The sequence below is a fragment of the Haliaeetus albicilla genome, chromosome 7 (assembly GCF_947461875.1).
Source record: "Haliaeetus albicilla chromosome 7, bHalAlb1.1, whole genome shotgun sequence".
NCBI lineage: Eukaryota > Metazoa > Chordata > Aves > Accipitriformes > Accipitridae > Haliaeetus > Haliaeetus albicilla.
In genome coordinates, this window is record NC_091489.1 from 45,080,499 (window position 1) to 45,104,329 (window position 23,831).

Sequence of the window (23,831 nt, forward strand, 5' to 3'; positions counted from 1 at the left end):
TTCGTTAAAGTACTTTATTGGTGATCACGTATACTCTGTGCACATTAAGCTTTGTACAAAAAACACCCCTCCATTAACACCAGAGCGGGCAACAGCCACCAGGAGCTTTGAACGCTGGTTTGGCTCCCTTCTGCAGAAGCAGAAGCAAAAACAATGTTAAAAAAATAGCCAAATCGGCCACGCCGGTTGGACTCCACCAGCAAACCAGTCCTGCAGTTCGCAGCCTGAGCTGCGGCACAAAAAATTAAAAACTCCCTCCCAGACAAGCCTGGTTTGCTCTCGCTACCGTCCAAGGGATGCACGGGAAAGACTTTGCACCTCCTGCTGCGCTCCGCCTTCGGGGTCCTGCCTCCCACTTCTGATGCTCTGCCATCAAGTGCCCGTGTAGTTTGTCAAGACTAATTAAAAAACCTCATCTCAAGAGCTCTAAGCCAGCGGGGAAGAAGTTTCCATGCCCACCACGGCCTCACTTATCAATCCGAGCCGCTCTCCGGCAGCAGGGCGCCGCTGGAGCTCTTGTTGCCTTTGCGGACGCACATGCCGCAGTCCAGCTCCACGTCGATGTCCCCGAATTTCAGCTGGCAGGACTCGTTGCAGCTGCAAGGCAGACAGTGACACCAGTCAAGTATTTGCGGGCAGCGAGAGCTGTCGGCTCACCCCAGCCTGCTCGGGAAGGCTGCTAAGGACCGTCTGCTCTGCGGTGGCACCAAGCCCATCCTTTCCAGCCAAGCCACGGACTAGTCCGTGCTTGGACACGCACGGACGCCCACTTTTCTTATCCCACGATACACTGGTGGCTAGATTTCCCAGGGTAGCATTGGGTCTAGGTATTGCTCTTGGCCATCCCGACTCACACATGGTGCCAGGACCCCTCTCCCCCACGTACCAGCGAGATGCGGCAGAGTTTGCTGCCAAGACGGCGAGAGCGCCCGCGTAATGCCAGCAGAAGCACATGGTGAGGAACGTAAAGTTGCTGCGGTCGGTCTGATCCCAGCCCGGTCCTCCCCACGGAGGGCACAGCACAAACCCAATCTGGTCACAGATAGAAGAGAGATTAGGCATCGGCACAAGTCAGGCTTTAGCACATCCCTCCTCGCTTCTCCTCCTGTTTTTAGCCAAGCTGCTGCAGCTGACTATGGACTAGAGGCACAATAACCCCAAGCAACACCCGGACCGCTGCCCTGAGCACCCCCAAGCATGCTTGCCTCCCCAGACTGATACAGGGGTGCATTTCGGGTGGAGTGGGATGCTCTGCGGACAAGCCTTAGGGCTGGCAGCGCAGCCCAGCGTCCCCAGAGAAAGAGGACAACCCAAAGGCTACATTGCCAGGCTGTGCATTTCTCCCTAGACCCAAAGCCAGGTGATTACATGAGAGGTTTCCAGACATTTCCAGTTACTCGGGACAAATAAAGGAAGAAATTGGACCCAATAAAAAGAACAGAAACCCATGACTGTGGTTTCCCACCCTTGTGGGGGTCTAACTTCCATTTAGCATGCAGGTTCGTCGATGATGCATACATTACCCGTGCATCTCTCCACGATGACAGCTCTGGCACTAAGCCTCATTTCCTCCTTTTATTTACTAAGATATTCCAACCAGCCTACAAGTTGAACCCAACAGATGTGCCATAAAGGGCAGAGCAGCCCCCCTCCGCTTGTCTTCCTGGGTGCAAACCCCACTGCTGGGAGGAGAGCGCTGGATACGCACTGACCTGCCAGAGCCAAGAGCCCTGGAGAAGGAAGGAGCTGGTCCTGAAGGTCTCCAGGATGATGTGGTCTCGGAGGAACACCTCTAGGAGGGCGCAGAGGGCTCCAGCAAAGATAGCCATGGCCAGCAGGGAATGGAGGTGGTGGTCCAGCGCAGCATCGGTGTAGTCACGGAAACAGAAGAGCAAACCTGCCAAGATTCACACTGCATTAGAAAAGGATGCTCTGGGATTTGGTTGTTTTTTTTTTAAAAAAAAAAAAAAAAACACAAACAAAACAACAACAACAAAAACCAAGCAAACACATCTGAAAACTATGCTCCAGGTCTTGCTATGATCTGCCTGGTGGGAAGAGCCAGGCAGCAAACAGCCTGCTGTCATCCCCTTCACTCTGCAAGGACCACGCAGCCCCCAGCGCCGGGGTCTGCTCTATCCCCGTGCCCCAGCCAGGGCCGTAGGGCTGCCAGGAGAAGCACAGCGATGGGCACCTCCAGCTCAGAAGGTGATGGGGAGCTTTGTATCAGGGTTTATCCCTCTGCGCATCCATTCGAGGTGGTGGGACAACAGCTTTTTGAGACTCTGGCTGCTTGTCACCATCCCTAGGGCCTCGTGCATCCCCCGTGCACCCAGCCACAGCTGGATTCATATTTGGAGAGGAACAGGGAGGCGGTGACTTCGGCATGGAGCCGGTGCCATCACGCATCTGCGCACCCTCCAGCTCTATCTGCTTGCATGGCACCTTGCTGGCCTCGAAAGAGCCCAGGGATTTTGGGCTGCACACCGGTGACCCTCCCGACACTTCCCCTAACCCATAGTCCATACTCTCCCAGGCACCGCGTGCGATTTACCTTCGATGAACAGAGCCATGGACAGCGAGAGCCGATCCAAGCCAAGCGGCAGCTTGAGCGGGGAGTGCGAGACGATGTCCACGATGCCGGAGAGGAGGAAGAAGAGGTACATGGTGGTGTAATGCCAGTGGGTGAGGTCTGCCCAGCTGTGCGTCTTGGGGCTGTACAGCTGCAGGTGGGGACCGGCGGGAACAAACTGCTCGACCAATATCCCTGGGCAGAGAGCGGAAAGGTCACGCTTTTCCTTTTACACGGGGGAAAGGACAAGCTTGCAGAAAACCTTTCTTTGCAATGGTGAAGTCATACCGCTAATTGCCCAGAAGAACAGTAGAAAGGTGCCATCACAGAGCAAGCCACAAGCATGTCCCCAAGCCCTCCCACGTCAGCTGCGGCCATTTCCCACTACAAACGACCCCAGTCTCGTAGGAGAGAGCAGCTGCAGTGCCAGTAGGTATCGGGGCAGAGACTCATCATCATCTCTTACCTGCTAGAGCAAAGAAAGCTTTGACTGCCCCTTCAAAGAATTCCATCCGCTGGACCCCATAGCTTGGCTGGTTCTCGGCATTGGCCTTCTGCCTGAGATACTTTAGGGTGTATCGCACAGACCACCAGAGACCAAAAATTAAGAAGAAGGTGCCCCGGAGGGCACTGCCGAGGAAACTTGTTGGCATCGGGCTCACTTGCTGGACCTGCAAAGACAAACAGCATCTGGGGACCGACTCAAAGTATCCCCAAGGGAGATGTTGGGCTGCTCACTTGCTCGGCATCCCTGGGGAGCTGCATCCCAACAGAGCGGGTGTGCACGGCTCCGCCATCAACTGCAAAAAGGTAATACCAGAGATGTGACATCACCATGGAGAAGCTGCCACCGTGCACCACTGTATATACGTTTATACATATATACGTATGTGGCTGCATGCATACAGTCATCAGGACTTCATTGTGCCAGAGAAAAATACAGTAGCGCCCAAGAAAGCATAACAGCTATGTGCTATTAGAAGAGGAACCATAAAAAAGTTTTTGCTAATAAAAAGCAACGTGACAATTATCTCCTCAGAACATAAACTCCCTCCAAGCTAGATAATTACCAGGGTGTGAATTCAGCCGGTGCGTTCAGCAGCTTCAGCCAGCCAAGGCTTTGCTGGGCCCTACCGGCTGCGCAACAGGAGGAGGAGGTAACCCAGGAACCATTACCATTTCCAAAAGGAGTCTCATACATATTCCACACAACATGGAACACGAGCCATGATTTGACACAAGATATTTCATCTCTAGTAGGAAGAGCTCGAAGGCTAAAGGCATGAAAATTGCCTTCGTGCTAAGCCAAACCAACGCCACCGAGCACCAGCAAGGATGGAGAGCAGCAGAGGTACGGCAGCACAACCGGCTGCCATGGGCCAAGTTATAACCTGCAAAGTGTTTAAGCCTATACTCAAATTGTTGAAAAAAAATCCCAGAGCAGCAAGCACAGAAGGGAATAAGTAATGATCTAAATGCTTATAGCAGTGAGCTTTTCATGTTACCTTGGGATGGTCTTGTTTCCTCCAGCAAGACCTCTCTGCTTGCTCTCTGTATGCCTCTACCACCTAAGGAGGTCTCACGCTTTACCTCCTCACGGGCTTTCTGGTCCTTTTCTACAGCTCAGATGTGCATGGAAGAAGGCATTACTCATTCTGAAGCTACCACACCGACTTGCCCTTGCATCATAAATCACATCCTCGCTGTGTTTATAAATACCAAAGCAAATTGCAGAGGCTGGATGAACAACTCCAGCACGTTCTCCAAGTCCTCCCACACGAGAAAGTAATTAGGCACTGCAAAATAAGGGTAGGATATGGTGTGGCAAGTGCCTTAGGTGAGGGAGAGCTCTGCAAGATGTTCCCGGTCAGGTTTTGGCTGCAGAGCTGGAATCGGTCGAACAGGCTCAGCCCTGCGTGGGCAAGCACGGCGTTTGTATGCCGACTATCGTCATCCATTGCATCTCTGGGACTCAGGTAACCTGGGGAAGGCTCAAAGCTGTTTACACCGCATTAAGGTTTCCTTTCAGGAGGGAAGTTGCTAAACAGCCTTTCACGCAGATGAGAAACACCCCATCCCAGAAGCTGTTTTGGGCATCGGTGATGGCCTTCTGCTCTATTTTGGATGCCTACATTAGGGTGAGATGGCTCATGCCCCATGTCTTTCCTGGTTATAGCCTGGACACCCAGTCCAGGGCACATATATTCCCTGCACAGACATCCACATGCTGAAGTGACTAAGAACAAACACTATTAAAGCGCATTTAAGTGGTGCACAATTGCACGACACAACCAAATTTTACCGTTGTCCTACAGAGACTGTGACTGCAAGGGCAACAGCCTGAAGCTGGTGTCAGGAGTGTACCCCGATCAAGATACATAGCAGGAGCGTTAATTTGACCTGCTTAATTGGAGACATCCCAGTGCCCAGACATCAGAAATGACAACTGACACGTCCCACCTGCAGCTCCAGAGGCTGCTCCAAGCCACACCAGCATCCAGCTTTAACCCAGGGATTTATCACCCTACATCCACCGGGCATCCCCTCTTCGCCTTAGTTACCAGCAGACCCAAACCACGCTGTTTCGGAGCTGTCCCTGGGATCTCCTACCCTGACCATCCCTCTCCCCAGCAGAGCAGCCTCACTCTTCCTCAGTTTGGTGCTGGGGACCTTTTTTTCTTTGTAACCTGGCAGCAGCCCAATCCAGCAAGGCTTTTGGTAGTTGTCACGAGTCCCCTTTGCTTCCCACCACCCGGCCGCAGCACTTCAGCAGCCACCACATATCCTGGGGCATCTCTTACTTGGCAGAGATGTCCCAAACCCACCCTTGGGTCAAGCAGAAGCTTGCATGTAGCCCACACACACACACACACAAAAAAAAAAAAAAAAAATCACCTTCTTTTATAAAACTGCTGGTATTTCACAGAGAAACCAGACATGTTTCCAAGCAACAGTCTACTTGCACAGCTCACATATTTGAGGCGCAGAAAAACAACCCCCACACATCCACACAGCCCTTCGACCAGCCCACCGAGCCCAAACCCGATACCTCATGCGCTGGCTTCCCCCAGCCCCAGCATTTGAGTCCACGCTTGCATAAAAGCTGATTAAGCTTCAAGTGAGCTGCAGCCAGGGAAGAGAGCACACCGGTTGAGGAGAGGCACTGGGTTATTTATTTTTCCTGCGAGCTAGTTTGTCTGTCAGAGGACTTGAAATATGGCTGCAGTCAGAAGTTATTACCTGAGCTGCCCTTCTCCCTCCACAGCTTCCAGGCTGTGATGCTTTTGCTTATTAGCCATACGGGAGCTGCCCGCTCTCCTTACAGTGCCTCGCATTGACTGCTCGCAGCCTCCCCTGGCTCGGCACGGGAAGGACGACGGCATTTCTGCCCAATTTCCAGGCTTTCCCCTCGGAGCCATTGCAGCTCTGGGTCTGTCATCATCAATGATTTTGGCCCCGTGTAGGGACTTGTTCCAGCTGATGCCAGGGGATCGACGCTGCCAGGAGGATGCTGTCCATGTGGATGCACGAGGATCCCCTACGAGCACCCATGGGTGCAACCATCAGCCCAGCAGGCACCATCCTAGGACAACCAGCCTGTACGCAGAGGGCAAGCTCAGCGCCTGGCCACGGATGTTTGGAGGGTCTTCTCTTTGTGGATCCTTCTCCATCTTTGCTACCCAGGCACATTACTCTTGTGCCAACAGCTCTCACCCAACAGAAGAGGCGCAAGCCCCCTCTCCTCCTGCAAGTCCTCTGCTAGGACGCACCTCCAAAACCTGGTAACCCCCGAAAAAAGAGCTAAACGCACACTGCCCACAATTACTAGGAGTCTGTCTCCATCAGGACCACTTCTGCCAGCCTCATCAGTGGCCGTCATCACACTAGACCTTTGCCTTGCATGCATGGACTCTCCCCACGTCCCTTCTTCCCAAGCTCAAGCAGCCACGTCCATCCCGTGGCCCAGCTGCTCACCGATGTATTTCTCTCTGTGGGTAGAAGAGTTTACCTGCGACTCCTGCCTGTCCTTCTCCCTCTCCAGATGTGGCAGTGAGGAGTGGTTATTACTCAGAAGAGGCAGATAAAGGGAGAAGCCACTACGGGGAGGTGGCCCTCAGACAGGATGTTTAGAGCCGAACATCCTGCAGGCCAGTTCAAAGCACGCTGAGTCAACCAGCTTTCACAACCCGGGACACCTCGTGTCTGTTATTATGGAAAAAAAAAAAAAAAAAGAAAAAAAAAAATCTCCCAGAGTTTGCCACAAAAATCAGGATGAGCAGCCAATTCCCGTTCCCATAGCAACCACGTATATTCAGTTATTATGTTGGGTTTTTTAGATGACTGGGGAAGGAGCCAAGAAAAGACAAGGATGCAGCATCGCCTGACATGGCCAGGCCCTGCTGGAAAGGCTCTGAAGTCTCTGAACTGGGCTGCCAGGTATGCGATAACCCTTTTAGGGTGGTCTGGCCTTATAAAAGGTACCTGCAGGCAAGGAGATTTGGGGCCAGGAGCTCGCAAACCAGAGCTGAGCCCTTGTGAGTTCCACCTCCCAGCCCACAGCAGCCAAGAGGAAGGGGACGATCTCCCCCAAAAGATGGGTTGGCAGGACACAGCAGCCTGCTTCCACTCCTTTTTACCCATCCGATACTCAACGCTGCCCAATGCCAAGAACCCACAGGCACAAGCCACTACCGATCTGCCCCGCGCGACATCTCCGACGGCCGCACGCCCAGCCTTAGCACCTCACCGGCCACCCAGATGAGCAACGCAAGTGCCTCAAGGCAAATAAATACCACGGGCCACCCCAGCATCCCCGTCTCCCTCCAAAGCACCGAGCCGATGGTGCAGAAACACCCAGTGCTGCTCAGGAGCGTTGCCCGAGCCTCCGACTGCCCGAGGAGCGGCCGCGGGCATTAACAACCACTCAGCGCATCCCCAACCCAGTATTTCTCTGGGTTGCGACCGCACGCACGTAACTCCCCGTGCAACCAAAAAAAAAAACCCCAAGCGAGGCCACAGGGTAAGCTATGCCCAGCCCTGCCAAGAGCCCCACACACGTGAGCCAGCAGCCCAGGGAAGCCCCAAGGCTGGAATAGCACAGAAGCAAACCAACCTGCACAATCCTCCCCAGGGTGACGGGCTGTTCTCCGGCACAGCCATAAAAGCCACCAAGCCGTAGCCAGGAGCTCTTTTATACCCATTATCTCCATATCAGCGGTAGCAAGTGGGAGGAAGGAAGGAAAACAAGAAGCTGGCGGTGATGCTGGCACGCAGCCGTGCCATACACCCATCGCTGCTCACCTCCGACGGTCCTCGGGGAGCAAACTGCATCGCAGAGGGCCGAGCACACGCGCAAAAGGGTCCCGTAACATCGGGGAAGCCCACGGCGACAAATGGGCTTCCACGAACACACGCGGCTTCACCCAAGCTTCAGGAGCTTGCTACCTCATGAAGCCCAAGCACAGAGAGAAATGCAGCCCCCCACAGGAGCTCTTCCTTACAGGCCTACCCCTAAATATTATACAGCAAGTAAAGCATACCTTTCTTGCTGGAAAAAGAGCAGCAGTACCATCAAGGACCTCTTTGCAGTTCAGTTTTCCTTTCTGCAACCACCCAGCTCAACAAACCATTACCCCAAAAGGCAGCTCAGCACGGAACCACTTCCCCAAACAAAATGAGTCAAGCCCTTGGAGAAAGTGGGAAAAAGCAAGCTGGGAGGGCAGCAGCTGGAGGGAGAGGGGAGGAAATGAGGCTCAGCTGAAAAGTATCTGCTCAAGAGGCTGAAGGTGCCTTTTTCCCTGGAGTTTAAAGGGCCAGCAAAGAGTAAAGCCCATAGAGAAAGGTTTCTATGAAAAGGGCAACTCGGATTCAAGTACCTGCCAATCAGACAGTGAAAAAAAGTTATAGGTGCATGAAACGGTTGAGGAAAGAGGGTTTCTAGCCTTTGAAACCATCCCCATGGTAAAAATGAGAATAAACTGTGACAAGCAGTTGGGAACAACAGCCCGATGAGGGGACGCCCAGAGAAAGGATGGCAAACCCTGGCCCCCCCGGTCACAGAGAGGGTCACTCATACACCACATGTGCTAAAATCACTGCGGGCACGAATGGACGTGACTTCATTACGGTTCCTGAGCTGCAAACCACTGAGGAGCATTACAGGATTGTACCAGCAGGCGCCTGCCCTCCTCTTCCTCCCAGGGAGAGACCGGGGGAGGCAGATCGGTGTCCGACCTGCTCCAGACCCTCTAATCTTCACAAGCTAAACCCTGAACTGAATTTGATTTTTTTTTTGTTTTCCTTCTTCTTTTTCTTTTTTCTCAGCTGTAACTGCAACATCCTCTCCCTAAAGGTTCATCATCAGCCTCGGTGCTAATGAAAAAATGTGATAATGTTTGCCTCCTTCCTGGGGGTGGTGGGAGGCACAATCTAATTAAAGGTTTGCCAGCAGCCCGAGCGCTGCAGATGGATGGTTGTTCGGGAAGTGCAAAGTATTATTATTATTATTATTATGACGAATGCTAACACCGGCTTTCATAAACAGGCAACAGAGGAGGTGAAGCAGGTGGGATAAGCATAGGCAGGGCTCCTTCTGCTGCCTACACCATCATTTCAGCCTTACATAAATGTGGCTGTGAAGGGTGGCAACGGTAGATCCCATCTCTGCCCGAGAAATGAGTGGCTCGTGGATGGGCTGTGCTAGGGCTCTTGATGAAGGGTTTGTCTTTCTAGCTGGAGGCAGAGCCAGCTGCCAAGATGTTTGGTTGCTTTAGGGGGGGGGGTGTCGTCTGGGTTCCTTCGTAAGAGGAGGTTAGATATTACCATCAGCAGCTCCTTCCTGCCTCGGACGAGAAGGTCACTCGAGTGACAACAGTCCAACAACATCAGGCCATGGTTACACAAGACAAAAAACACCCCCGAGACATCGTCCAGGGCATCACGGTCCTCTTAAAGCCAGCTGTGGACATGGCTACAAATATACCCCCAGTCTTCTCCAGCCAATGGCTCCAGTACAGAGACACTAGCTGGTAACTCAATTTATATGGTGAAAAACGTGATCCAGGACAACTGGTTGATATTAAGGTTGTGTTAAAAACAATATTTATTTCCTTTAGGGCTGTCCTGGTATACCTATCACATAACAAATCAATGTGAGGATGGCTTATGATTGCACCTCGCTGTATAATAAGCCATCTCTGGAGCACCCACCATGCACCCAGCAACCTTCATGCCCTTGTTTGCGTACCTAAGTTATTTACAAACCTGTTTTTTGAGCTAAACCAAAAATTGTTAATTCTCGTCTGGAAACGAACACCACCTCTATTTCCTTACTTAATCACAGGCTGTATCTCTCCTCCTTCACTGACCTTCATACCTCGGGAAAGAATGTGTTCCAGAGTTGGAAAACAAATTAGCAAGTGCTATACTGACAGTCCTGGGATGTTTGTAGGAGCGGGGAGTTAATGAGGCAGACAGAAACTATTCCAGACACCGGGTACTACAGACGGAAAAAGTGGTTTGTGGCCACGGAGTGACAAGGGACAAAGAAAACCTTGGCGTGAAAGGAGACAGCAACTCGATTAAGAGCAGCAAAGAGAGGCATGAAGAACTAAATCAACCCTCTCCCACCTTCAAAAGCAAGGGGTGCTTTTAAAAACCAAGGTCAGCTTTCATCTGCGTGGCCTCGGATGGAAATAACCTCTGACTTTCGGGGGTGGCAAGCAGGAGGGTGACTGCAAGGTGACTGCAACCTCAGCCAGCCTGGAGAATGTTCCAGCTTTGCCACCTGGTGCTGCCCTCATGTGGCTATTTAATGGGAATAGTGATGTTCTGTCTGTTTTCTAAAAGAAAATAATTCAGGGCAGACCAGAAATGATGCCGGGCACCACGCAAGGTCTTTTTGCTGCTCACTTAAGCTCGCTTTCTGTCCTGCAGCACTCTAGGTAACTCAGTTTGTCACCCTGCAGATAGGGTTTTCTCTTTGCATTAGGAGGCGGCAGCCTGCAAAATGCTCTTCCCTGGGTTGTGTCTCATCGTAGCAGCAAGAGGAATTCATGCAGTTTAGAAAAACTATTCCACTTGGCAGGAAAAAAAAACGTATCTGCAAAACGCTCGTCGTGTTCAGCGGTTACAACTCCTGAGACTTAATTGCACGGCATTTATCAGATGGATTTACGGAGATGTATTGCTCTGCTGCTTAATTCTCTTCACATCCAGCCTGTTTGCACCTTCTGATATCCAGCCCCTGCAAAATAAACTGGCTCAGTGGTGGAAATACAGGAAAGCTGGCATTCAAGGAAAGCTAGTTAGTCTTTATAGCACTGTTAATAAGCAATAAAATCCAGGCTGTAGCCCCCTTAGTCTTTGCCACAGGCTCTTTGCACAAGGGGAAAGGGTGTTCAAAGACGAGTTTTGCCTTCCCTGGGTGTGAGCAGGGAGCCACAAACACTTGGACCTGCCAGTAGCTGCTTTTCTGTTCAGTCATGAACATGAGCGCAAAAAATCGGCTGCCATCCATCCCCCCTCCATTACGCAGCAATGAGAAACTTCAGTGCAGAGCATCCTTCCAGCCCCAGGGTTTGAGACATGAGCAGCTGCAATTCAGCTTGCGCTGGTGTATATTTTTATATATATATATATTTTTTTTATTTTTTTAATCCCCATAATCACTACCGGCACATTTTCCTCCCATCTAGGACGTGACATTTCCACTCATTTTTTGCAAGAAATTAACTGGCAAAGGCAGGCTAAAAACAAAACATGTGCCTGTTTTGTCTCACTTTCCTAGCTGAGGGGTTAATTTTCAATGGAAAACTGGGACATTTTATGAATCCCTGCTGCTTAGCCATGTATCTTACAGCCCTTCAGGCTTTACAGGTCTGAGGGATGGATTTGTCTAAGCTATTATTACACACTCTATAATTTATCAGTCTTAAATTTAAGGATATCAGCTCAGTGAGGATTTTTATTTCACATTTATTCACTCTTTCAGCCTTTAAGTGAACACGAAAACTATTAACAAAACCCTTCTTTAGTTCAAAGCTTCAGTAATAAAATTTGTATTGTGTACAATCAAGCCATGGTGCTGCAAATTTGACATAATCTCACATTCAACGCTCTTTTACTCTTCCTCCTCGGGTTGATGCCTTGGTCCGGAGGTACCTGACCTCAGCCTGGAGGTTTCCCTGACTTCAAATGCGGCAGGTCAAAGCCTCCAGGCTCTTGGAAAAGTCAGCCGGGCAAAGGCTGCCCTCCATCACTATGAAAACACATGTGGGAACCCAGAGGACGAAGCGATCTCATCATGTTGAATTTCTGCGCTTAATTTTGTTGCTAAAAATCACTGCAAACAGCGCTCGTTTCAGAGACGGCGATATTCGTGTACGGATGGAGGGCAGCTACCCCCCGTGCGCTCAACGTGCACCTCTCTTTGCTCTTCCAAAATGTAAACATTTCATTAGATTTTTTTTTTCTTTTTATTTCCTTCTAGAAAAGAGATTCTTCATGTATTTGGGGAAGGAGATTGCACCCTTTTCACTCTTCATCAGATCCATTTAAGAAGGTGGCTTGGGAGCTCGTGTCATGCTTATGCTGCCGGACTCCGAGCCCGATGTAGGGTTCTCCGCTGCCTCTCCTGCACCTCTGGATGCAGCTGTAATGCACGAGCAATAAATCACTGTTAGCAAAACCCCCAAACTAATGCCACTCACCAGAATGCTCAGGGAAGTGAAGTCAACTCGTAATGAATATGCAGAGGGGGAGAAACTATTATAGAGGTCCTAAAATGTGGGGTTTGGGGGTTTTTTTTATTCTGTATAAAGTCTATTTGCTTGCATAGACTGGACTATCCCTTCTGCAGCCCTTGTCTCAGCAAGCCATGCAGCATCGTGGGGTTTTTTTATTCTGTATAAAGTCTATTTGCTTGCATAGCCTGGACTATCCCTTCTGCAGCCCTTGTCTCAGCAAGCCATGCAGCATCCCTTAGAGGCTCGTAGGCCATGGGAGCACCCCTGAAAGTTGGAGAATGTCCCCTTGCCATCCCCTTGGAAAAGCCACGCTGGGGGCCAGCGATGTTATAGCCATCAGACAGTGCTGTTGTACCTCTAATAATTCAGTGACTTGAAATCCTTGCAAGGGAGGGGACAAAGTGCCAGGGTGTCCTGGTAATGCTTTGATTTCTCTATTGAATTAAAGTTTGACTTCCAGCACTCGGTGCAGAGGAAAAAAAAAAAAAAGCAGTGTGACTTCCAGGAGCAGCTTCAGGGGCTCAGTTATTTGACTTCTCCACGTTTAATGCCCATGCCTCTTGCTGACACTATTTTGCATTCTGTGCACTCGACAAATAACGTGCAGGCTTGTTGCCGTGCGTTAAAACTTGCAGTAGTCAGGGGCTGCTTATTCAGCTGTGACTTTGTACTCCAGGATCGGCTGAAGTACATCTGCATCTTACTCCAGCCATCCCCATCCCCGCCTGCCCACCCCGCTCCTGCCCAAATTCATGCCCCAGCTGTACCAGTAAGTGAGAGTGTAGTTTATAGCCAGGATGGCCACAGCGGCTGCCCAGTGCCAGAAGAAGCACATGGTGAGGAACATGATGTTGCTGTGGTCCTTCTCATCCCACATGGGACCTCCCCACGGCTGGAAGAGCACGACCCCGATCTGGGTGGAACAAGCAATTTATTACCTTGGGGGAAAAAGAAAATCAATGTACTGAAGCCCTCCAGCACCCCTCTGTCCATCTCGGTTATCTCCGTGATCCACATGGTGACCGAGGGACTTGAGCCCTGACCAGGATAGTGGATTTTGCTGAGACAGTGCTGGCCTCGTTAAAGTCCAGCCGTGCAATGAGAGGCCACACAAAGCAAGTCTGCGCCTGCCGCCTCTCTTTTTCTGCACAATATCCAGATACATTCATCCCTCTGCATTGCAGACTCCTAGCCATCCTTTAAAAACTCCAAATTTAGTATTTTACAAGCTCAGCACAGTTTTTAATCTCTGAATTTGAGTTCGAGTTAGCGCAGCAGCCCTGGGGCTGAGAAAGAGGAGGGAACTCGCATTTCTTTTCGGCAGCCTAGTTTTGGGAGTGGTTATCTCCATCTGATTTCTTTGCTTCTCCAACTACTACCAAAGCAAGCAGCTGGCCGTATTTTTACTCAGCCATTTTATTGCTTGGTGGGGTTTGCATCTTTCCACTAAACCAGAGGGAGTGCTGCAGGGTGCATTAGACACATTAAGCAATTAGTACTTGGTTGTTAGATACTGTAAAATGTTGCTCGCTCGCCGCGAGCGCTCGCTTTTTCCGTTCCCCCCAGAGAAGCAATAAGCCAAGACAAACAGCTATTTCAGCAGGAGCAGTCATCAGAGATGACCTGTGATAAGTAAATTTTCATTCTGGGTTATGATCTATTTATGAAGCGAGCCTGGCAAAATTATCCTTCAGAGACACGTGATTGATACATGATGTACGGCTTCTTTGCATCTTTTCCCATTGCTCTCCTACCTCGGTGCTCTGCTCCGCAAGAGAAGGCAGAACTGACCTGCCAGAACCACGTTCCCTGGACGATGGTGACACCGGCTCTGAACATCTCCAGGACAATGTTGTCACGGAGGAAGACCTCCAGCATGATGCTGCAGGCCCCTGAAAAGATGGCGATGAGCAGCAGGGAGTGGATATGCTGATCCAGCATGGGGCGGTGAAGGACGTGGTAATAAAAGAGACAACCTGCCAAAATACATACCATCACTAGAGTAGCATTAACACCACCAACCATGACTGCGGAGCCCTGGTAGAGGAAATCACCTGCCTGGTTGGTGAATGGAGACAGGTCACCACGAAAACAAGGTACTCCACATAACACCATCCCTCCAGGTGTCCTGGCATCCCACCACCCTGGAGGGACGAGATGCCCAGCCTTGGGGCAGGAGGATCTGAGCAAGATGGGGACCAAAGGCAGAGGACAACAGAAGGGTGGTTTTCCTCCGGCGTCGGTGCCATCACCTCTTCAGACCACCCTCCCCTCATAGCCAGGCTCCTGCCATGTCCTACTTTTCTGTTGCTAAACTTCACTCTTTTCTTGGGAGCTGGAAACGGTATCTTTCCTTTTCTTACATGCCAAACTGTGTCTGTTGAGCTGCCCCTGCCGCTGCTTTAAAAACCATTGGGATTGGGGAAGGGAAAATAACAGGAAATATGCCTTCATTAAGGGGTTTTCTACATCAGCAAGACCGTCTTTACCCTCTGTGATCCAAAAGGGGTCTGAAATCCTGGCTCGTGACTTGCAAGACAGCCTGAAGACAAAATGATATTCATGATGTGCTGAAGCCAGAATAAGTCACTCGAATTTGCCACGTGCAACGCAAGCAGATGAGGATGATGATGCCTGCAGTGCAATTAATGGCTCTCGGGGGGGAACACAGGGCATGCGAACAGCTCTGTAGATGTAAGATAAATGCAGCATCCACCAGCCATTTATCATAATGAGGAAACCCAGCCTGCTGCTTTATACCGCTGTCACCCCAGAAATCCCAAACCAGGCGAAGCCAGGACCTATTGATGCCTGTATTTCCCATCTTGCTGCAGACCGCCTTTCGATAATATATCACCTACAACGTGTCCTCTCTTCAGGGGTGTTCAGAGCAATATCTCAGGCTGGCAAATCTTGGTCCCTCCCGGACTCACCCTCTAACATCCCTCCCTGAATTAAGTGCCACCTTCTACCGACCTTCAACGAACACAGCCACGGACAGCATGAGGCGATCCAGACCCTGCGGCACCACGTGGGAGATGTAGGTGAAGACGTCCACCACGCCGGAGAGGCCGTAGAAGAGGTACATGGTGGTGTGCTGCCAGTTCATCAGCTTCACCCAGTCGCGGTTGTCCCCGCTGTAGAGGTACAAGTGTGGACCATCTGGGACAAACTGCTCTGCCAGCATCCCTGCACGGACACGCAAGAGCACGCCGTTTCTGATGGTCTATTTGCAACGATGGTTGATGCTACTTATTGCTGGGGGAGGGAGGTAGGGTTCTGAAGCACAAGCTGATGGTTTTGCGTTAGGGAGAAAGGACTGGATCTAAAAAATCGGGCCTGCCTGTATTAATGGTAGCTCAGCTTTGGGAAGGGGTGTGAGACTTGGTCTTTGTTGCATCAAACTCTATTGGAGATCAAGACAAGATCAATGTCAAGGACGCATCCTTCCACGTCTGCGCCAGTTTCTCTGGAGTAGGGGCTCCGGTATGGCCGTCACTACAGGCGGGGAAGTTACCAGCATAGCTAATAAAATATAACCCTTACCTATTAGAGCAAAGATGATTTTGATTCCCCCTTCGATGGCATCCACACGCTGGAAACAATATATCCTGTGGGATTTCTTATTTACTTTCTGGCTGAGATACTGCAGTGGGTATTTCACAGACCACCAGAGCCCAAAGAGCAGGAAGAAACTGCCTGGTAGTGCGTGACCCTTGAAGTTCGCCATCCTGACAACGTCCTCCGACTACAAGGCAAAGAAAACCAGTGTCATTATACAACATACATCAGTTATCTGACATAACACTGGAAAAAAGTGGGATTTCCCTTTCAGGGAGGACTGGAAAAGGCTTGACCAGGCAGATGGGAATAGGAAGGAGCACTGGGAAACCCTCCAAGGGTGGGAGGTGGGAACATCTGGGACTTCTCTGAAGTCCTTGCCCCAAGATTAGGAAATGTCCAAAAAAGCCGGAGCCCAGACTAGTTTAGCAGAGGCCCGATATCTGCTGCAATCTCTGACACACCCCAGCCTGAACCTTGCATCCCCCGGGATCCCTCCCAGCAGTAGCTCCTGCTTTTCTAACCCTTCTGCAGGTACAAGCGAGAGTATCCGCTGCAGAGCAGGGCAGGGTGGGCTTTTCGGGACCAGGTAGGAGAGATAATACACAGGGAAAACAGTCAGGTCTAGGGGTAAACATCAGTGGGTTTCTTTAGCTCCTTGAACAGCCACAGAACTGGTGTGCTATGTCTAAAATTTTTTTAAATTCCTGGAATTTTTTCTAGCCCATGGAGTGTGTGTGGGGGGAAACTACCCTGCATCTGTTTCTCAAAGCTAAAGCATTTTGTTAAAACTATAGCTTCAAAAATACCCCAAAAGCTGCTGGAAACAAAACATTTTGCTTTTGGGCAAACAAACCAACTTGCTCCCTGCATCACTGCCCCCTCCCACCCCTTATTCTCTCTCCAGAGCATCGCTAAGCTGGGATTTGCACCGCACAGAGCCCGGGGATTCCAGCCGAGCTGCTCGAGCCTCCGTGCCCCTTCATGCCGGGGCGCGCACACATGCACAGTTTGTAGGAGAGCCGGGGGACCTGTTTCCTAGGAGAATCACAGCAATTAAAACCCAGCCGGCTCCTGTTTGCCATTTGCTGGTTTGCTTAGTTAGGTAGAGAAACGATTAGCTCTTTCATGTGGGCTCCAGCATATGTTTGGGGGCCTGCCGTGGTGCGATCCCAGGTCGGTTGCGTCAGGCTGGTCAGTTAGGATTTTTTTAATTGATAGCAAAGGCTGTGCTGCCAGTGCCCAGGACTCCCTTCTTCATTTAGTAATGTTCTTCTTGATGCTGAGCTGTGCTTAACGCCGGGGTCTCTCGTGGCGTGGATGGCGTCCATCCCCATAGCAAGGTGCCGTGTAGTTTGGCGCTGGACCTCACCTCCCCATCCCAGACCCCCACGACCCGGCTACCCTTAAACCACTTTCCCTGGCTGCATTTTGGGCTTCATTCCCCACCCGGTGGTATTCTAGATCAAAACGCGCTCTTAATTCTGCTGTTGCCTGCCTTCTGCGTGAAGGTTAATTTGGGCGTGAGGTTGAACGTGGCTTTGCTGCTGCCAGCCTTTGAGAGGGGAGGGTGGTTGCTTTGGCTTTACAAATATCTGATTTCAGGTCGGTTTGTCCCAGGGGCACCTTGTTTTGCCCCATTAAGTCCATGCCCCCGGAGCTCGGCTGTGTGCAGATACCATCTCGCAGAGGCGGCTGTCCCCGGGCAGGAAAATCCATCGGGTTAGATCAGACCTGCTAAAGCCCTGTAGCTGACCTGCCCGATTTGAACTGGTTTAACCAAACCAGCTAACCCAACACCTCCGAGGTAAGCAAACATTGTGCAACCACCACCCGGGTGCATGCGGCTACATGCAGCAGCAGGCAGGGCTGACGTCCTTGCAGCTTACACCAGGCTGGTCCCGCAGTCCTGCCTTCACCAAATACCTATGAGCTATCACAGTGGGTTTCATGCAGACAAATTTAGGAGGGGATTTAAGCCAAGAGTGAAAAAGCCGTGCATGGAATTATTATTTTCTACCGTATTGGCTAGCAGCTTTGAGGGCGGCTGTTAGCAGCCCTGCAAGGCTCTGCCTTATTTCATGACTTAAAAGGAGAGATTTATTGACAGTGGGCGCATTGGGTAATTCAACACAAAATCAAAGCAAGATGCCGTTTACCAGCAACACTAGCACAGTCCAGTGGGTTAATACAATAGTCTCTTTAGTCCTTTGGTAGAGGCAAACGGGCAATCAGAGCATCCGCCTGTATCCCTGTGATTAAGGGAGCAGCATACCTGAGCCAGGGAGATGGCTGAAAAATCTGTATTTTCTGGATGAGCAGAGAATCCCGTCACATACATGCAAAGGTATAATATCAGGATAATGACTGAAAGCAGAACTAAACTGATCCTCAAATACCACGACAAGAAGTACTGCAGCCATAGCATGCCATATTAATGCTATAATTATAACACTACTACAGCAATATATAGTCAAATATGTAACTCCATGACCTAGCGCCAGCAGTTACATTTTAAAGGCAGATATTTAATGGGACCTGATGGTTTCCCACATGAGACTGACGCAGCCGAAATGGGATGACCTAAAGCATACACTGATCAATCATAAGCAGAAGAACTCAAAGGTCCCTTAAATGGAGTATGCACAACCTGGCTGGGCAGCACATCCACCTTACAGCGCTTACGTGAGATGGGGCGAGCTCAGCGGCGCGACAGGGTCTCTTTCAGGGTTGCTGCCGTCCGTACCCACCCGATTACTTGCTAGCAGGAAGCAGGGTGGCTTATCTGGGATGCGTGACCAGCAAAACTATTTCTCCTGCTTCTCTTCCTTCTCTGAAAACATGCAAAAGGTGAGCACGGGGGGAGGAAAAAAAAAAACCAAACAAACCACATTATGTTTTCAACTGTGAGCGCCCTGGAGCAAACAGCTCTCGTTTATCCCTACAGCTCCAAAGGCAGCGAGACTTTGCCTGCAATCACCACATTGTGGGAAAGAAAAAGCTGCAAGTCCGGCTGATGTTGGGGTTGGTGGCAACAACCACCATTACAGGGCATCCCTGCAAAGCGTGCCTTTGCCCCGTTCCCTCGTCATCTAGCCTGCACATTTGATAACACACCCGTGTCCCTGCTGGCTTGTAATTAATGCACTTTGTCCTCTGTTTATTACAATGCCGTGCGCTGTGCTGGCTTAATGATTTACCGTTTCATCTGCTCTTATCACCTCCCAAAGGAGCTGGTTTCTTCTTGCTTTATAGCTAATGCACCCAACCATCCAGGGAGGCATCCGGAGCAGCAGGGAGGATGGCAAGGAGCCTGACTGGGCTTTTGCCTCCTCTTTCGCCCTACCCCAGCAGCCACGGATAATCTCTTTGCAGCCAAACCCTGGGCCCTTTGAGTTTTCCGAAGGTCTCATTTGCTTTACCGAGATTTTTTTTTTTTTTTTGTAAAGGCTTTATTAGTGCATCGATAATGTCTCAGTCAGGGCATCACTTCCATTTTCCCCAGCTTGGAAATTACAGTCTAAAGTTCGCCATTGGAAATGGCTCGCAGCCATCACCCCTGCAATTAACTTTGCCCTTCGACCTCTGCAAATCAGGCAGTTCAGACACACCAGAGCTGGTTTGCTCACTGTGAGACCTGCTGCCTGGCTCTCGGAGCATCTGCGGGTGACAGGGATGCTCCCTGGGGAAAGGCTGACTCAGTGAAGAGAAGAAATATCTTGGCTAGCGAAAAAAAAAAAAGGCTGAGCTGGGGAATGCCACTGAGGTGCATATCTGGAAATAATGAAGCTACTTCCAACCCTCCTGAGGTGGTTTGGGTCTCCTCGTGCAGAATTTGAGACTGCAGGAGAGCATCAAACCCAGACCTACAGCCTGACAGCAGCTGAGGTGCTTCAGCCCAAAAAGCATCCTCCATCAGCCAATTTCCTACCCTGCACGTTCTCAGCATGCATCTCGGAATACAACATAATCCTACAGCCCAAATACTCCCCCCGGGAGGCTGGGAGGGGAGGCAGCGGTCCACCAACGGAGTGACCGGAGGAGAAGACATGGAAGTGAGATAACTGTGCCTCTGCAGACAGAAAGACGGCAGAGGAGACACCCAAGAGATGTCAGGAGAGGCATGTCCTACAAATATAAGAGGCATCTCCTACAAATGTAAGCTCTCCTGTTGCCCGCTGCCTGCCTGCACTGCCTCACTCCATTACTGTCTTACTTGTCTGCAGAGGCACTTCTAATCATAGCAGCACTTCCATTATCTCCCCTAGGAGTTGGATCCCTAATGCATTAATGTCAGACTAAAATCCCACTCCGAACCATTTCATCCCATTATCATCGGTTTTTCTTCTATCTCTGCCTCCATCTGCACCGGGGAGCGTTAAGGGTGACACTGAGCAATCACGTTACTTGTTATTAATACTCGCGAGCCCAGCCACGTCTGCAAAACCAGGAAAGCAAATTTTCTGCCTCTAGAGGATCCTTAGGGGCTTTAGACTTAGGTTAAAAATTATCATCATCGTTGGAATCTATTGGGCTCAATTGCTGGGGAGTATCTGAAGGACCATCAGCTGCTGCAGGAGCTCGTACAGCAGCTGCAGATAGACACACGAGATAGACCGAGCTAACCTGAAAATAAAGGCCCTCTGCAATGGGAAAAATTCAACAAGGAAGTTCAAACTGGGGTGAAAGCTTCAAATTTGGGATGCTGGACCTGAGGTCTATTTAATTGACACAGTGGACCCACCTGGAAAGAGACAGTGGCGGGGGAGAAAGACCAAAAAGCTGGTGATGAAGAGGTTATATTGCTCTCTGCCTGCTACCGCTCTTCTTTATGCTGTCTCTTTTTGCCTTCTGTTTCATAAGTCCCTGCTTTGGACTCTCCATCCCTACCCCTGCATTAAGCCCCACCATCAGGGATGCAGCAAGAAGCAGCTCCAAGTTACAGCCCAGCAGAGAAAGCTGAGAAATAAGACAAATTAGCCAAAGCCATCTTAATTACAGGGGCTCAGAGCGGGTGCTTCGTCATCCTTTTGCTTCTCTTTATGACTTGCATTTGTTTATTTGTGGTTTTTAAGGCAACGAGGTCTGACTTTAAAAATTATCTGTTTTGGGAAATGCGCGTTACCATGTTAAAAGCCATTTTTCTTTGCCTCTGTGTGATGCCTAAGAGATTAAAGTGCTTTCTAAAGGTCGTGGTTGCCAAGGTCTGTGCACCAAACTGCCTCCCCAGCCCCGCGATGTGCGATGGCGGAATAGCCCTGACTCCACCAACCCCTATTACCTCACAAGTACCCGCACAAAACAGCAACTCAAACGCAGCATTACCGCCACCAGCAACACTGCAAACATCAGAATTTTCCAAAGACGAGATGATTGCTTGTCCTAAAATTGTCCTGATCGCCCCTCAACATGACACACGCTAAGTGCTCCTCCCTGCTGCCTTTGAGATGCCTCAAAGAAAACTATCCAAGACAAGCTACTAAAGAAACCATTTCCATTGCAATAGATCCCAGACATATCCAGTTATTCACTTTAAACACATAAACCTAAGCCTGTTGAGTATCGTGGCCCCCCCTTGGTTTATTAGATAGCTTGTGGCTGCCTGGCATAAACCTCTGCAAGCGCCCCGTGCCTCGGCGATTGCACCTGGTGCTGCAAAAGCGAGATGTTATTAGTTTTTTAACGACAAGCTGGTAGGAAGAAGGACGAAACCCTTCCCCTGCAGCGCCTTGCTAAGGGAGGCACCGTCCCTCCAGCAGGGCATTCCCCCGGACTCTGGTTTTCCTCCTCATCTGCACATTTTTGGGCCCTAAAAGAGACTTTTGGGGGCAATTCTGCAGGGAGAGGAGGGTGGGGAGAGAGTTTCTGGTTCAGCGCAGGCAACAGTGGTTTCGGTCTAGCTGTTAGGCAGAGCTTTTGCAGTTCATTTGGCTGGGACCGGAGCAGGGAGCTGACAAGGGCTTCTTGCAGGCAGCCCAGCAAGGGGCTCACGTTGGGCGGGGGGTTTGGGGGGGACTGCTTGCCCCCTCTTGCCTTTGCCTGCTTTCGGGCCCCACGTATCGTGTTTATTTTTCAGCTTCCTCCTTGGAAAACATCGCTGCCCCTTTGCCGGGCTGCCCCATCGTGTCCCACTGCCACAGCCCATCTTGGCAGGGCCAGCAGCAAACCCTCCTCTGCCCCATCCCACCGAGACCCCCAGGGTGGTGGGACACCCTGGTGGGTCATGGAGGGCAGAGCCCTCACCCCCACCCCTCCGTATTCCCCCCTCGAACTTTGCTTTCCCATGGAGAGGGGGTCCGGGCTCGCCTACCCCAACCCCTCTCCTCCCTCTCTAGGGGGCTTGGTTCGGATGCCAAATTTTGGGGTCCCCCCTCCATCCCTTCCCACCCAAAGGAGAGGCAGGTGTGGTCCCTTCCCCTCCCAGCTATGGGTGGGGGGGTGAATCCCACAGCTCGGAGTGACTTTCCACCCTCCTCCCCAGCCCTTTCCCAACACGAAGCCCCCTCCTCACGCCGGCCCCAGCCAGCGGACCCTTACCTGTGCCGGCGATCCCGCTGCCGTACCTGCGGCCAGGTGAGCTGTGCTCCTCCCCTGCCTGCAGCACCTGCCTCCTCCCTGCCAGCCCTGGGCTCTCCCAGCCTCCCCCAAACCCCGGCCAGATGGGAACGATGACCAGGGTCATCGTTAAAAAAAAAACCAAACAAAAACAAAACCCAAACAACCAACATTAAAACATGGACACATTAAAAAAAAGCAAAAACTACCCCTGGGCACACTGGGGGGCTTTGATTTGCAGTTTTCTCCCTCAAAACTCACCTGCGACTTCCTGACCTGAAAAACTGGCTGTCTTAAGGCTTTTTCCCCCACATCTTTAGTTTCTCACATTTCATTGCAATGATTAAATTTCTTTCTGTCACACTCCCGCGTTGCCCACCTCATACAGGGACAAGGGCATTACTCCCCACGCCGGGTCCCCACACCTCTCGGTGTAGCCCCGGCCACGAAACGCTGCAGAACAGATTAATTTCTTTGAAGCACTTCATTTTCCGTGCTTCCCAGGTCGTGATGGATGCTCCTCCGGGGATCCCCGCTCACAACCCATATTTCAACTCCGAACGCAATTTTCTGAGCAGGCGTCCTATAAAATGTAGTTTATTCTTAATAATACTTTCCACTTTCATCTCCAGCCCTGCAAGTGCTTTACAAATGTTAAATAATTAACCCCCACGACGCCCTTGGGAGAGAGGTAAGCATTATTATTGCTATTTGTAAGAGAAGCACTGGCAGAGCCTTCTGTGCAATAGCCCTGGGTTTAACTCGCTTTTACGGAGCAGCGCAGGTACTTACATCACTGAAAGCAAATATACCTGCCGCAGGGAATTTGTAGTAAGAAAGCCAAATTTTAATATTTTAAATATATCCACCCTGTTTCATAAACGACTTCATGGTTAGAAGCGCTGTCTAGCAATCCCCTCTCTTTTTTTTTAAATTATTATTATTATTTTGATTTATTAAAATAAAATCTATTCCCTCACCCTGTCCCACAATGTTGTTTAAACAGGTGACTTCTTGTAAAAATAATTATCCATTAATTCATCCTTTCTGACAGCTTCAGAGAGGTGGGCACTGCTGGCAGGGAGGAAGCATCCCGCAGGCATCCTCTCGCTGCTGATTTTATCAGCGGTGGCGGTGGATGCCCAAACCGCGCATGTTTTTTCAAGTGTGGCGATTCAAATTTTCCAGAGGCAAAAGCCAAGCTGCAGGCATTTCTTTTCTCTAGTTAAGCAGCTCCTCCATTAAATTGTTCCACGAATGTCCTAGGAGCCTGCTGCCATTTTAATGCGTGTCCTGCAAGCCCTGGAATAAATCAGAATAGTTCAGGGTGTTGCGGGCACATGGGAGGCTTTACCCCCAAAAAACCCTGCACCTGAAACTGAGGTTGAGAAATAAAT

General features: G+C 50.5%; 2 protein-coding genes across 5 annotated transcripts; both read right to left on the reverse strand.

The window, feature by feature from the left end:
• On the reverse strand, positions 1–7,771 carry LOC104314434 (transmembrane protein 45B). Of its 3 annotated transcripts, none has more exons than XM_069788193.1 (6): positions 7,686–7,771; positions 3,039–3,243; positions 2,555–2,767; positions 1,713–1,897; positions 887–1,032; positions 1–597 (listed from the first exon to the last, which is right to left on the reverse strand). In XM_069788193.1, exons 2-6 carry the CDS (start codon positions 3,223–3,225, stop codon positions 474–476), a joined length of 855 nt encoding a protein of 284 aa, XP_069644294.1. In that variant the 5' UTR covers positions 3,226–3,243; positions 7,686–7,771; the 3' UTR covers positions 1–473. The 3 variants fall into 3 exon arrangements, with proteins under 3 accessions (XP_069644294.1, XP_069644292.1, XP_069644293.1); XM_069788191.1 differs by lacking the exon at positions 7,686–7,771 and adding an exon at positions 6,582–7,044; XM_069788192.1 differs by lacking the exon at positions 7,686–7,771 and adding an exon at positions 4,078–4,528.
• Positions 7,772–11,509: 3,738 nt separating this feature from the next.
• Positions 11,510–23,428, reverse strand: LOC104314435 (transmembrane protein 45B-like). Of its 2 annotated transcripts, XM_009913924.2 has the most exons (5): positions 15,865–16,066; positions 15,295–15,507; positions 14,110–14,294; positions 13,086–13,231; positions 11,510–12,224 (listed from the first exon to the last, which is right to left on the reverse strand). In XM_009913924.2, exons 1-5 carry the CDS (start codon positions 16,046–16,048, stop codon positions 12,107–12,109), a joined length of 846 nt encoding a protein of 281 aa, XP_009912226.2. In that variant the 5' UTR covers positions 16,049–16,066; the 3' UTR covers positions 11,510–12,106. The 2 variants fall into 2 exon arrangements, with proteins under 2 accessions (XP_009912226.2, XP_069644295.1); XM_069788194.1 differs by lacking the exons at positions 11,510–12,224; positions 13,086–13,231 and adding an exon at positions 22,417–23,428 and having other exon boundaries at positions 13,869–14,294.
• Between the last annotated feature and the right edge of the window lie 403 nt (positions 23,429–23,831).

Bases quoted from the DNA above. Each gene is read 5' to 3' on its own strand.
- LOC104314434 (XM_069788193.1), bottom strand. From the start codon at position 3,225: ATGCCAACAAGTTTCCTCGGCAGTGCCCTCCGGGGCACCTTCTTCTTA. The intron at 1,898-2,554 runs GTAAATCGCACG...GAATCTTGGCAG, and splicing joins CATGGCTCTGTTCATCGAAG to GTTTGCTCTTCTGTTTCCGT. The intron at 1,033-1,712 runs GTCAGTGCGTAT...ATCTGTGACCAG, and splicing joins AGGGCTCTTGGCTCTGGCAG to ATTGGGTTTGTGCTGTGCCC.
- LOC104314435 (XM_009913924.2), bottom strand. From the start codon at position 16,048: ATGGCGAACTTCAAGGGTCACGCACTACCAGGCAGTTTCTTCCTGCTC. The intron at 13,232-14,109 runs GTCAGTTCTGCC...TGTTCCACCCAG, and splicing joins AGGGAACGTGGTTCTGGCAG to ATCGGGGTCGTGCTCTTCCA. The intron at 12,225-13,085 runs GTACAGCTGGGG...CGTGCATTACAG, and splicing joins AACTACACTCTCACTTACTG to CTGCATCCAGAGGTGCAGGA.